This window comes from Equus quagga, chromosome 7 (genome assembly GCF_021613505.1).
Source record: "Equus quagga isolate Etosha38 chromosome 7, UCLA_HA_Equagga_1.0, whole genome shotgun sequence".
NCBI lineage: Eukaryota > Metazoa > Chordata > Mammalia > Perissodactyla > Equidae > Equus > Equus quagga.
Window position 1 is genome coordinate 118,518,460 of NC_060273.1, and position 13,695 is coordinate 118,532,154.

Genomic DNA, 13,695 nt, shown 5'->3' on the forward strand with positions numbered 1-13,695 from the left:
ATATCTAAGGGTACTAAAGACATATTTCAATTTTTAAATATTGTACTTGAATTGTGATTGCTTACCTTAATTTTAACTTGACATGAATAAGATTACTTTCTACACTACCATGGAAGACAAAAAATATCACTGAGCAGGTAGATTATCTATCTATATCTATCTACCTACCTACTTACCTATCTATAAACAGTTTCTTTTTTAGACAAATGCACTTTGACTTCTTGCCATTTTTCAGGATGCAAACACAAATACCGTTCCCCTTGGCTTTTTAGCACAGAAAGGGCAATACAAGCTACATAAGGAATAGAAGGCAAGCACATCACAGGCACTGCAGAAATTATCACGGACATGCATACTATCCCTTGCTGGACCAACATCTTCAGGTAAGCTTTGGGTGGTCCCAGCGCTATGGGTGACATTACTGACAGGTTGGTGTCAATGTGATTTAGACACAGGAAACCAAAATGATGTGGCAAGAACACAGGGAGCAGTGGGAGGCAAATCCTGGATAGATTTTCTAGTGCAGCTGCTGAAGCACTCTTCCAAGCCTTTGTTCTATAATATTTTCGGGTTTTTAAATTAAAAAGAGTCTCGACCTATCTTCTTTTCACTGAGTGTTTGTTGGGACTGAAGTAGTCAGTTGGGATGGGTGAAGGAAGGGGCTGTGAAAGCATTTTTAGGAAGAACAGTATTTAAGAAACCATTTTTGAAGCAGATTCAGTCACTGCCATGTCAAATAAGGAAGATTTTGAAGGAAGATGATAAATTATGCTCTGACTCCCCAGTATAAACTGCTGGTTAGTGGAGTTCACAGGGCAGGGAAGAAAAGGAAGTAGATAACAGGCATGATATCACAGCAAGCAAACCCAATACCACAGATCACAGGATGAGTAGGAAAAGGATTTAAAAGTCATGTAGCACCATTTAACTAGTACTCTTTATGTGATGGAAAGGCTGTATACGAGAGAGAGACACACAGAGAGAGAGACACAGACAGAGAAAGGGCAGGGGCGGGCACCTCCTCCATAGCACTGATAAGGTTCTGGGTGGACTTGCTGATTTCTCCTCCAGCAGGAGGCATTCCACTCCCGGGTGTGAAGAAGGCTGTGCTGGGTCCTGGGTGCCCATTCATTTCCACTGTGTAACTGGCCTTCATAGGGCAACACGTCTGGTTGTGTAGAATGAAATAAACCACAAAAACATAGAGTCCCTGCAAAAGAAAAGAACACTAGCATGTTACAGGAAGTCCTGCTACCGTGGCTGAAGAATAAACATGGCTGGAAGCAGAGCTGATTTTCCACCAGTGTTCTCCAAATCCTACCCAAAGCTGGGAATCACAAAACATGCTAGAAGTCCAGCAAGAGGCCCTTGTAAATTTCTGAATGTTATGAAAAAGTTAGTCAATGGCATTAGGAAAATTGCCCTCTCACTAACGAATCATTTTTCTCTTGGTTAAAACAGAAGTAGCTCTGAAATCTAGCTCTACTAATACACGAAAACAAAATTGTAGAGGTGTATCTGATTAGCTGTGTCCCTCTTGGCTTAGAAAGCAAACCTCTCACTTTCTAAAAAACTGCTGTCTTTTCTCATCTATCTCACTTATTCTCACTTTTTTCTTAGCAAAATGGTTGAAGAGAGAGACTAATGCTCCAACCACCTGGCGGACTCAGGGAAGGGCAGCACTAATTAAGCCTCCTGATTTTGTTTATAGATCTCACCTTCTTATCTCATTTGGAAATAGAATCACTGGGTAGGGACTCAGGAATTCTGTGGATTGCTTAATATTTAGCATGCCTTGCTTCTCATAAATGTTACATAAGAAGAACAAAGCGATATTGTGCATTCTGAAAGATCTGCTGGCCCTTTAAATTCTTTTGCAATCTAGTCAAACTCTTGACAACGGCTCTCCTTCCGTCACAGAGAGCAACTCAAATTTTGTATTTGTGTTCCAGACATTGCCTACACTGGCTTTCCTTCATGATGTCCACAAGGGATCTACTGTATACTGCTAATGGTGCTTCTATAAAGCTTGGTAATTTTGACCTTTATACTCAGCCAATAAAATATGTTAAATTGTGCCTTTTGTGTCTGTTAATCCATGTTTAAGTCTTGGAAGCAAATAAGAATCTCCTTAGTTACTAAAATTCTTACATTAATCCACAAAAATGAAAGCAAGACATTCAGCTTATTAAAGAAGAAAAGGAGTTAATGTCAAGATTTTTCATAAAACACAAATTGAGTATCTTCATTTTGTGAAATTCGCATTCTCCCGTGGTTCCTAACGTTTCTAGGAGCGTAGAAGCAAGAAAGCAAATAATATAGATGTGGGCTTGAGACTTATATCTCCTGTTATAAATAGCAAAAAGTCTATCAGCAAATACTTCAGGCATAAGAATTGCCATCAGCTTTTAATATACAACGAAACTAGGGGACAGTCTGCAAGGAAGGCATGCTAGTATTTGATCTCTGTGGCCATTTCTGGAACACTGTTATAAATTAGGCCTTTCTCCCCTTTCTACTGGAATGACCCCTTCCTGAGTTGGCATCCAGTCTGTATAATCAACAAATATGTTTTAAAATCAGTGGTTTATCTGCTAAAAATATTTTTAAATGTAATTACTCTAACCATGATATAAAATTAGAAACAGAAATGCTTATTTCCTTTTGAATTAGGGTTGTTTTGTTTTTTAGGAAGCAACATTAATATTTTAAGTTATGTAGGGTAAGCGAATTAGTTTCACGTGTAGATGATGCTGTACCCATTAGCAGAAACAAAGCTTCCTGAAAACACACATACACATCCAAAATTTTTCTTGTAGAAGCAAATGGGTATGACCTAATTATATTGGCCACAGCAATAGACAAAACAGGAAAAAAATTAAACTGTCAGCTTTAAAAATTGTGAGAATGTCACTGATTTATTTCAGGATTTCTCTAAGTGTTACGAAGTGATAGGGCAAAAGCTGGAACAGGAAACAAAAGCCATGCTTTAAAATCCATCTCTAAGGACCCATTTGTTAAAACAGCACATTCCCTCTTGTTTGTTTTTATATCTGCCCTTTTATGCTTCAGGAAAGGAACTGCCTGCTGAAAATAACTTGCCTGTGAAAATGGCATGTGTTTTTTTCTTAAAAGCATATTTACATGTACAGTAAATACTTTTAATCTTTTAGATGTGCCCCAGGAAACACAAACACTGTTAAAGTGGAAAGAAAAGAATGTTTAAAGGCAGATTGTATGACATTTGCCCATGTCCAGCCATGGCTGGGCAAATATAGAAAAGGGACCTTCATTATCCAAAGTACTCAGCTGTGGAGGTTTCTGACCTCAGAGTAAAAACAAGTCCTTATTTCAAACACTGCATGCTAAATCTCAGAGTCTCCTTTGTCTGCTGCTCTGTAAAAGAATCTAGAATCTCAACGATTCCTTCCAATACGCTGACCCCCCACTATGTGTCCTGTCAGGCACTGAGATGCAAGGAGAAGACATTTGGCTCCCACTCTCATGTTGCTCACAAAGAGAACAATATCCTGCAAAATAATAAGTTAACTGTTTTAAAAGCAGGACACGCATAATCCATCTGTTCTTCCTATTCTTTACCTAGTGGAGGGCTACAGAGAAGGGGATTCTTTCTGTGCATTGCTGTTTTGATGATATTGTTGCATCTCCTACCACCACGATGAGACATGCTTTCAAAAGTCTTTAGTTAGATTGTATCTGGATTGACCATACCCACTGTGGCCAATTTTGTATTTCTTTTGGTTCAGGAATTGAACGTTATAGGCAGACATTCAATGAGACACAAATGAGACCACAATGGTCTAAAGGAGTTAATATATGCTGTTAACATCATCATAGAGCAAAATAAGTACAGGAGATTTTGGCTGCTTCTCTTAATTTCTATCAGTTCCATCTGAGGTGGGAAAGAATCAACGTTGCCATTTGACAAATTTAACTGAGATGTGGTGGCAGAGAAGTGGGTAAAACAGGAAGTTGATTAACCTGCCTGTCTCTAAATGAAGTGAAGTCTCAGGGCTTCACGCTGACTTGGAGAACCGACTGCAAAGTGAGTGTGCCCTGTGAGGACTAAGATGCAGCCCTCAGCTAGGAGCAGTTAAGCTTTGTAAGACTTGTATAAGGTCCTCAGAAAAGGGTAAAACTCAGGTATTCAAACCATACTGCACGCAAGCTGTCTTAGCGATCCTCTTTGTCTCTGCCTCTGGCAGCCCTTAATTCCTTCAGGTTACAGAAAAGTGGTTAAACTACCAAATGCGTTAAATGAACCCATTTAACAGTTGCCCAGGCACACTCCTTTAATTTTGTTTGTCTCTAAATAAAGTGCAACGTTAGTTCACTGTTTATTTTTTGTGTGTTCTGAATGTATCCTGCACTCACAGCCAACAGTCACTCGAGTGACAGACTTTACACTGTGTCCTCTGCCAATGAGCATTAACACACTCCTACAGTCAGAGCTCTCAGCAATCCTGACCCAACTGTGCTGAGCAACCTGACATATTGACTCCACATCACCTCTATTTCTAATATTCATTTGAGATTCTGTCAGTTTTGACCAATGATAGATGATAAAAATAGGCAGGTGATAGCGCCGAGCCTGACATTAAAACACAAAGAATTGAATCAGTTTAGATATTAAAATGTAAATTCTATAGTGGTGCCAGCACTTAAATATTTGAGGAATAAAAAGCTAGAGATCTATAGGCAATGAGGGATTGGTCTTACAGACACCACGTACGTATCTCACCGTATGCTGTGAGAGTTGATGGACAACTGAGCTCTCAGCAGCTGGACCTGACTATGCACGAGGCATATCATGACTCATAGAATTTGAAAATAAAGGAAGAGATTTTGCTAATATAAAATTCCAGTGAATTAAGATGAAAACAACAGAGATTAAAGGAGTTAAAGAAGCTAATAGGTAAGAAAAATACTCAAGGATTGGAAATTGCTCTCTTTGAAATAAGGAATCCAAAGACTGTAACTGAAGATGAATAAAAAGATATAATATTAATATAAGAAAAGTTTCCAGAAAAAAAAAGAAACAAATCTGCAGATTGAAAGTGTAATGCCACGTACCAGGGAAATTTTGATACAGATTTACTAATACCAAATCATAGCTTTATTAAGTTTTGAACTTTAAAATATTCAAGCAGAAAAAAAGCCAGTCTCTTAGTAAGTGGTAAATTTTAGGCTGGCTTCAGATTTCTTTACATCAACTTTTTGTGTTAAAAGGCAACGAAGTAATATCTATTAAGTTCTGAAAAAAAATGGTCCATGAATATTATACGCAGCGAATATAGCATTTGAAATTGTCAAACATTAAAAAAAATGCTGAGAATGCAGCATCCATGGATCTTGTTAGGGGGAAAAAGCCCAAACAAACTACATGATAATAAAATATAACCAATAAAGAGATGAATTGCCCATTCAGAGTAAAAAACAGAATTCAGTAGTGAAGATGGCAAAAGGATCATGTAAAAATACCTGTGTCTACACATTTAGAAACAGGACCAATATTGAAAAAAATTATGAAAATTATAGTTACAGAGTCAAATGTAAATGTTAAGTATCTAGACAATGTAAAAAGCATAATATTAACTAAAAAAATTCCTAAGGTTGGGAAGAGTGGTGATGGGAGGAGATCTGAGTATTGATGACTTTATCATCTTTTATAGTATATAGTCAATCAATACCATAAAATTGAAATACCTAGGTGATCAAAAACAGTGATTCAACCCTTTAATGTATTTATAATATCTTTTCTTAATTTGAGAGAGGCCTTTTATTTCTCTTGTGGTGATTAGAATATCTTTTGTGATGTGAAAGCATTTTTGAAATTCAACAATTATTTCTCTTCCATTTTAGTTTTTCTTGTGACAAATGCAAGTAAATTGAAGTTAAATTTTGTGTATTATAGCAACTATAATATGCTCACATATTTAAAATTTACTTATAATTAGGCATCCAATCATAGTTACTAGATCTAGAAAGATGTCTGGAATGATGTTCACTTAAAGTCAGTCAGTGGTCTTAAAGGAGACTTAATGACACACATATGTATGAAGTAGGAATAATTTTAAAAATGATGCTTTATATTTAATGACTTATTCACTCTTTCTGGTGTTCTTCATTCTTTTCTATAGAACTGGATTTCTCTCATATCATTTCCCTTTCCCTTTAGCATGGAGAACCTCTTTTTAGCATTTCTTGTAGTTCAGATTTATTGGAAATGAATTCTTTTAGCTTTTGTCTGCCTGAAAATGTCTTTATTTCACCTTCATTTTAGAGGGATATTTTCACTGGATATGGAATTCTGGGTTAACAGGTTTTGTTTTTTTGTTTGTTGGGAGACTTTAAAGATGTCATTCCATTGTCTCCTGGTTTCCAGAGTTCCTGATGAGAATAGTGTTCATTTTTAACATTATTTTCTTGTATGCAATGTTCCCTTCACTGCCCCAAGCTGCACTCATGATTTCCTATTTAGACTGTCAAGAGTTTGACTATGATATGCATAGGTGTATTTTTCTTTACTTGGAGTTCTCTAAACTTTCTGGATCTACGGTTTGTGCTCTCAAATTTGGAAAATTCCTGGGCTTCATTGTTTCCCTTATGGTCATCTAATGGTGATAAGGATTATTTATAGGTGAAGTTTGAAATGATTTTAAAAGTTTTTAATTTTTATGCTTTTATTTGTTTCAATTCCTTATAATAAGTATTCACCATTTTTCCCCCAAAATAATAGTGAACTGTTTTTTAAAATCCCAAGCCAATTTATCAGTATATTAGTAATGATCAATTCTATATAAAGGAACATGGACACATGCACACTTTATTATTATTGTTTTTCTTTTTTATATTTTTAAAACTTTGAAACATTAAGATATTAAAATAGGAATAATGTTTTTAGAGACATAGGGAAAATGTGCAATTTCAAAATCTCCAGGTATATGTTAATCCTGTTATGAAAAATAGTTCAGAAATAGGTGGTGGAGTCATACAAGTGGCCTAATCAAAACCATCCATCTTTTAGACAGCCTAAGAAAATGCCCAAAACAGTGCAGGAAAAGGGATTCAGAGGAATGAAATCTTTGTAGAAATTAGGCTTTCTTCAACTCAAAAATTACAAATTTGGGATTAAAAAAATATATCTTCCATTAAACTGTAACCTCCTAGAAAGCATGAGGCCATGTGCAGTTCACAGCTGTACCTTTTAGTTTATTGCATGGTCCCTGGCACACAGGAAGAGCTTAAGAAGTATTTGTTAAATAAGAGATAACGGTTTTTAAATTTCGTCATTGGGAGAGAGTAGGATAGGGTGAGGACAGACATGGGCCTGAGGCCTGTGTTGGTTTCAGTCCTCTAATTCTCTCCCTATGGTTAGGTAATTTCAGTAGTTGCTCAATAAAATTTTGCTTTGGCTTAGTCTTTCTGTTTCACACGTTCTGTGTGCCAAGACTCTCTCATGGGAGAATGAATCGTCTGCTCCCGGCTGGATCTCTGCTCTTCTGGTTTGATGCCCTTCTGGTGGTGGGCTTCCTGGGCACTGAGCCCCCAAGTGACTTTCTGGCTGTCTCTGGCTTCTCTGCTGAGTCTGGGTTTGCATACTGCTGCTGCTCCTTCTTGTGGCTCTTTCTCCTTAAACGGCCTCACAGCTTTCAGCTTCTGCTCTCCCCTTGGCAGCACCCCCGTGAAGCGTGCATGAGTGATTTCTCATCTCTGGCTTCGCGCTGTGCTCTTGGGTGGCTGACCTGCTGCTGTTTTATATCACCAGTGACTTAGCAGCAAAGACAATGGATTTCACGCCAGTGACAGAATTGAAAAGCCAAATGCAGTATTTATACGTGTGTACATTTTTTTCAGGTGTGAGAAAAGTGGGAATTTCATCTTTCATTGCTTCGTATTTTTTAACTGTTCTTATTTTTCACAGTTTACGTTGCTTTTGTTAATATTCTTATTTATAAGAATCCACAGTCTAATGTGTGCACTAAATATATAGAGAAAGGAAGCGAGTGAGTTCCTCCTGACGACCATTGGTTAGTCAGCACAATTGAAATATTCAGAAATCTATGGGAACAATTATTATCCAAATGCTTTCCAAAATATTCTGATGGGATAGATAATTACCTAGTGTTCACCATGAGTTATATCAAGCTCTTCTAAAATTTCTTACTAATTTAGGGACACCATCTATGTATTCAGAACTAGTGGAGTCAACAGAAGTTCAGTTGGCTTAGTCTGCAGACTTCAGACATGGCTATGACTAAGATATCTGGGTAGCAGGCCTTCACTTTTAAGGTTTGAGCTTAGAATGATGTCTATTCTAAATTCTATAATCCCTAGGAACAACAATTCTATGTTTTTTACTATAAATATCCAGAGTATAGACAAGATATTTTTTCTTTTCTACAACCAAATTTCTATCTGCAATTTAAGAACATATTTCTCTGTGTGGCACTTATAGACACGAGAAACACTTGGTCAGTCTTCTTAATGATAGACTTCTCCTGAATCCAAAGACAATTATTGGGTCATGCCTCAGCAATCTCATCTCCAGATGATGTGATCCTTCAGCCTTTCCTCTTGACCCTTGTGCTCCAGCGCTCCATTGCCGAGATGCTCAGTGTTCTGCACGCTTCTGTTAAGTTTCAAAGCACCAAGTGCTATTCAGTCACGATACTACTTATCAGGAGCCAGACTATCTCTGACAAGATAGAAGGAACTGAAAATTAAGTTGTTTTTCTTTTTTTTTAAGTTACAAGAACACAAGTGCCTGACTCCATTAACCCCCCTGCTTTGAGAGTTTCTAGATTAGAAAGTTTTCAGAAGTACAAATTGAGTTAGGTTGTAGGATTGAGGGGAAGAGAAGACTGGAATTGGTCATAACACTACTGAGATGTAACTAAATAATGTAGAAGAGGTTTGAAATCTGAGCATAATTTTTTTAAGGTTTTAATAAAAAGTGGAGAAGAGAATTGAGTTGGAGTAAGCTTTGAATGTGGAAAATATTTTTTAATTAAAATTATAAAAATACCAAACTGTACCACGATTATTTATTTAAATCTTGTTATATCTATAAGTACTTAAAAAAAAATAATTTGAAACTATTTTTGGTTTATTCTGAGACATCTCTGCCACAGGCATTGGAAATACCCAAAGTCTGTAGTTGTAATAACATTAATAATAAGAATCACCATAACAATAATAAACAGTTAAAGTGAATTGTTTTCATGCCTTCTGGGGTGGTTTTTCTATGCAGAAAAGATTATACAAAAGTTTACTTTTAGTTTTGTCTAAGAGTAAAACGTTGCAGAGTGTCCAGCAAAGTATGGCCATGGGTCAAACTGTCCCACTGCCGATTTGTATACAAATATCAAATCACCATGATGTACACTTTAAATATCTTAAAATTTAAATGTCAATTATACCTCAATAAAGCTGAAAAAAAAACCCCATACTACAAAGGACAAACTACTGAAACACACAAGATGAATGAATCTCAAGTTGGTATGCTGGGTGAAAAAAGGCAGACACAAAAGAATATTTATTGGATGATCCTATTTATAAAAAGTTCTAGAAGATACAAATTAGTATATAGTGATAGAAAGCAGAATAGTGGTTGCCTGACTCTGGAAACAGAGGGAAGGATGTTCTACAGGGGGTTTGGGGAATCTTTTGGGGGTAATGGAAATGTTCTGGGGTTTGTTTTTTTTTTTTTGAGGAAGACTGGCCCTGAGCTAACATGTGGCACATCCTCCTCTACTTTATATGTGGGACGCCTGCAACAGCATGGATTGACAAGTGGTGCATAGGTCCACACCCAGGATCTGAACCGGCAAACCACGGGCCGCCGAAGTGGAACATGAGAACTTAACCATTGTGCCACTGGGCCAGCCTCATGTTCTGTATCTTGATTGTGGTTTAAGGGAATATAATCACCTGGTTTTTGAAAGCTTTAGAACAAACTAGGGTTTTGAATTTGTTGTTTTAATAAACTGAACACTAATCTTTTAAACCAAGGGTTAGCAAACTTTTCCTGAAAAGAGTCACATAGTACATATTTTAGACTTAGCAGGACATATGGTCTCTGTTGAAACTACACTGAAATTAGAATTTCATACAATTTTCACGTCACAAGATATTATTCTCCTTTCTATTTTTTCCAACATTTATAAATGTAAAAACCATTCGTAACTCTATAAGTACCTTTAAACATAGTTTTTGTCAGCATCCTTTAAATTGCCTTTTTGAAAACGAGGCCTTAAAAATTTAGCCTTCAGATAGCTGTTAACCACTCTGTGGATCAAGCTTAATTGTTTGGACAGTGATCAGTGACCAAAGAATAGTGTTGATGGTGATGAAAAGGGAAAATTGGATGACGCAGTGCCAATAAAAATAAGAGCAGAGAGGGAATCACTTTGTTGTGGAAACTAAATTAAATATCATACACGTTGAAGTGAAAACATGTAAGATTATTTTAAGTACTAGACTGGAGATCAGGAAAGAAAACAAGGTTAGAGACATCAGTGTGGAAATAACTGCGCAGTAGTAAAAGCTGAAGCCATATGGGTGTATGATTTTTTTAAGGAAGATGCTTATGTAGAGAAAAAAAGCTGAGTTCTCAGGATTAAACACAGCTGGAGGACATGAACAGGAAGAGAACTAGTGAAGCAAACAAGGAACCACCGACTGGTCAGGCAGGTCAGATAAGAAGACAGCCGTAACTAACTATATCAGAGAAGCCAAGAGAAGGTTCTGTTCCAGGAGAAGGAGGGGGTCCACATGGTCAAAAATAGACATCCAGAAGCAAAAAGAGGCATTTACTCATTTCAGACATAACTGATATCTTTGGGGAAAACACAGTGACGATAGAGAGAGTAGTGAGAAAAGACTGGAATATATAGTATATAGTGCTGTCAAGTAAAAGGTATCCTTAGGTTAGGGAATACTCTGACTCATGACGTGAGATCAGCCAGTTTGATAACTATATGTTAACTTTGGACAGGAGTGTCTCCCTCCTTCCACCCCACCTACGTCATTCATGATTATTCTTATTTGGAGCAAAAGACTATATAGCACAGAGTTCAAAGCCTTTAAACTACAGTCTGAATTAGGCATTCCATCTGAAGATACTGAATGATCAACATTCCACATTTTCTACAATACTGGATCAATGTAGGTGTGCCTTCCTGTCAATTTTACATCTTCTCTGACACCAAGGTACCTTTTGGAGATGCCTAAGTTTTTGTATTCCTGCCTTATTCCTGTCCCACAAGTTACTGAAGGCAGACAGACAATCAGCCAAAGACACATAATTACTGGGCTTCTATATCTTTTATATTGCTTTAAAAATAAAAAAAAACTAGTAAATTTTTAAGAAATTATTCATTTCATCATAAAGTGGTTACTCAAATATCAAAGATGATCTAAATGGCCTTGTTTTAGAAACATTCTCAGATAAGTCAAATCCAAAATAATGACATAGTCCGTGTAGACTTTTATAGAAATATGGAACTCAACATCCCGTGCTTTGCTGTACTGAAACACACAGGTATAAACCATGCACTGAGGAGACAGGAAGAGATTTCTCAGCACAACTGGCAAAACTGGGAAAATCTGGGACGTCTCACCAGCAGACAAAAACTCCTTAAAGTATCACACCTCTGAGAATCTTTGCATTTATAGATTTGAGAAAATATAGCATCTAAACAGAAATCAATAGTAATTCCAGATATTAAGAACCAGAATATAGATTGTCAAAATATTATTTGTTATTATTTTCAAAAACTCATTTCTTATGATTAACAAACTACTTAGTAGGGACAATCATTTAGTATCTTTTGGTTGCAATTTTCTAATCAGTGAAACAAGAAGATCAGAATTTCTCCAGTGATGCTCTATGGAATAATCGATCTACTAACAAAAGTCTAAAAAAATGTATGGATATTTCAATTTTAAAAAGCAAAAATTTAAAGCAGCCCAAGTTCATTGTTAATATTTATTGCAGAAGGGGAAAAAAGAGAGAACAGAAAATATAGAGAAGCCAAAACCCCCCCACAATTTATACCAAATCTTAACACTCAGAAATAACCACTCTATCTTGGGTATGAAATTTCTTAAAACTACAATTTCTAGAGAGGATTTATTTTCCTCAACCCGTTAATTATGTAAGGACATGCTTTCATATGTAAGCATTTTTTTGGAATAAGAGCTGAAGGTTGGATTTATAGTTGAGCAATAGCTAGGGTAACCTCAGATCCTGGTTTGCTGGGACAGTCCTGGTTTGCTTGGGCTTCCTGGTTTAGCCTGTTGTCTCAGCATTTTTATTAACATCACTCCCTTTCACTCAAGTGTTAGCGACAGTGAATTGTAGGGCAATTTAGAAGAGCTGGATAGGGCTCAGCAAGGGCCCAGCATTGTGGAAGCTATTCTATTTGATACAGCAGCACTATCGAGTGTAGCCCAATAAAAACTCAGATTCTAACCAGTTCTCTTTACATGAGGATGATCCGCAACTTAAATTCTCCCTAACTCATTTTCGATTCATTCATTGAGTTAATACATAACAGCTGAGTGTTGCCTACTGGCGCACTGGAGGTTCCATGCAGCCAGTGAACAGACTGGCTCAGCTCTTTCTCCAGAGTATTTCATGCCCACTCGTGTGGGTCAATGCTTGGAGCTCCACCAGCAGTTTCTCTGCTCCCTGAACCTCAGATTACTGCCCGAAGGGGAAATCAGTAAAGTGGAAGCTGGGTCCAGTGACTGGCCTTACCGAAATTTGGGGATGCTCTTCCAAACGTTTTATTTTTCTTCAACAAAATAATATTGTATACTATTCTTTTCAAAGTTTTTGAATGTCTAATACATGGGAAATTCTGTGATTCATAAAATAATGTAAAAGATGTAGTTCCTGCATCAAAGACCATAGAGTAAAGTTAAAAATATGAGGCATATAAATAAAATTAAGTCCTGTGGCCTAAAATTCCTGTTATGATGTCGGTCCACACTCTCAAACTTCTTTCACAACAGAATTTTCAACATTGCAATAGTAGGTAAGTTTCATATGTGGCATGTATTACCTCTCGTGATGAAAGTCAAAGGGAAAAAAAGATTTAGTTTCATGTGTTTATTCCACAGCCAATTTTTCAGAACATAATTTTTATACATATTATACTGGTAGTAAAAGATGAATTTTCTAGTAGTGTCTCTTTTAATTACCATGACCTCAACTCAATCAACTCTTTTCCTTTTTTTAAAAAAATAAAGAACATTTTAAATAGAGACTTTCTTTTCCTTAGACCAAAACAAATACAAAAATCAGCAAAATTGGTATTATATTGTTTCATATTTGAAGTCCAAGGACATTATTCACTATCTTCTACTCCCTGAGGAAATGAAGGGATTGATAATTTAACAAAAAAATTTAAATGAGGATTTTAGTCTAGCCCTAAACTTAATTTTTTTTACTCCTTATAACCATTCTCTTGTAAAAAATGGGATTTAAAGTCAGATATCTCGGGATTGAATATGTGATAAATAGTATAATAAGTATAATTATATACTAATTAGTATAATTAGTAAAATAAGTAGCTTTGCTACTTGCTAAATACTGTTACATTGAGCTATACTTTATTTATATGAACCTCAGTTTTTTTCATCTATAAAATGGGAATATCAATA

At 36.3% G+C, this 13,695-nt stretch overlaps 1 protein-coding gene across 1 annotated transcript in view; it reads right to left on the reverse strand.

The window, feature by feature from the left end:
* The window catches only part of ADGRV1 (adhesion G protein-coupled receptor V1), a 456,854-nt gene that overhangs the window by 16,197 nt on the left and 426,962 nt on the right, over window positions 1-13,695 (reverse strand). The window contains exon 81 of the mRNA XM_046668226.1: window positions 1,019-1,210. Coding sequence (XP_046524182.1) covers window positions 1,019-1,210 — 192 coding nt within the window. The remainder of the gene's footprint in view (window positions 1-1,018; window positions 1,211-13,695) is intronic.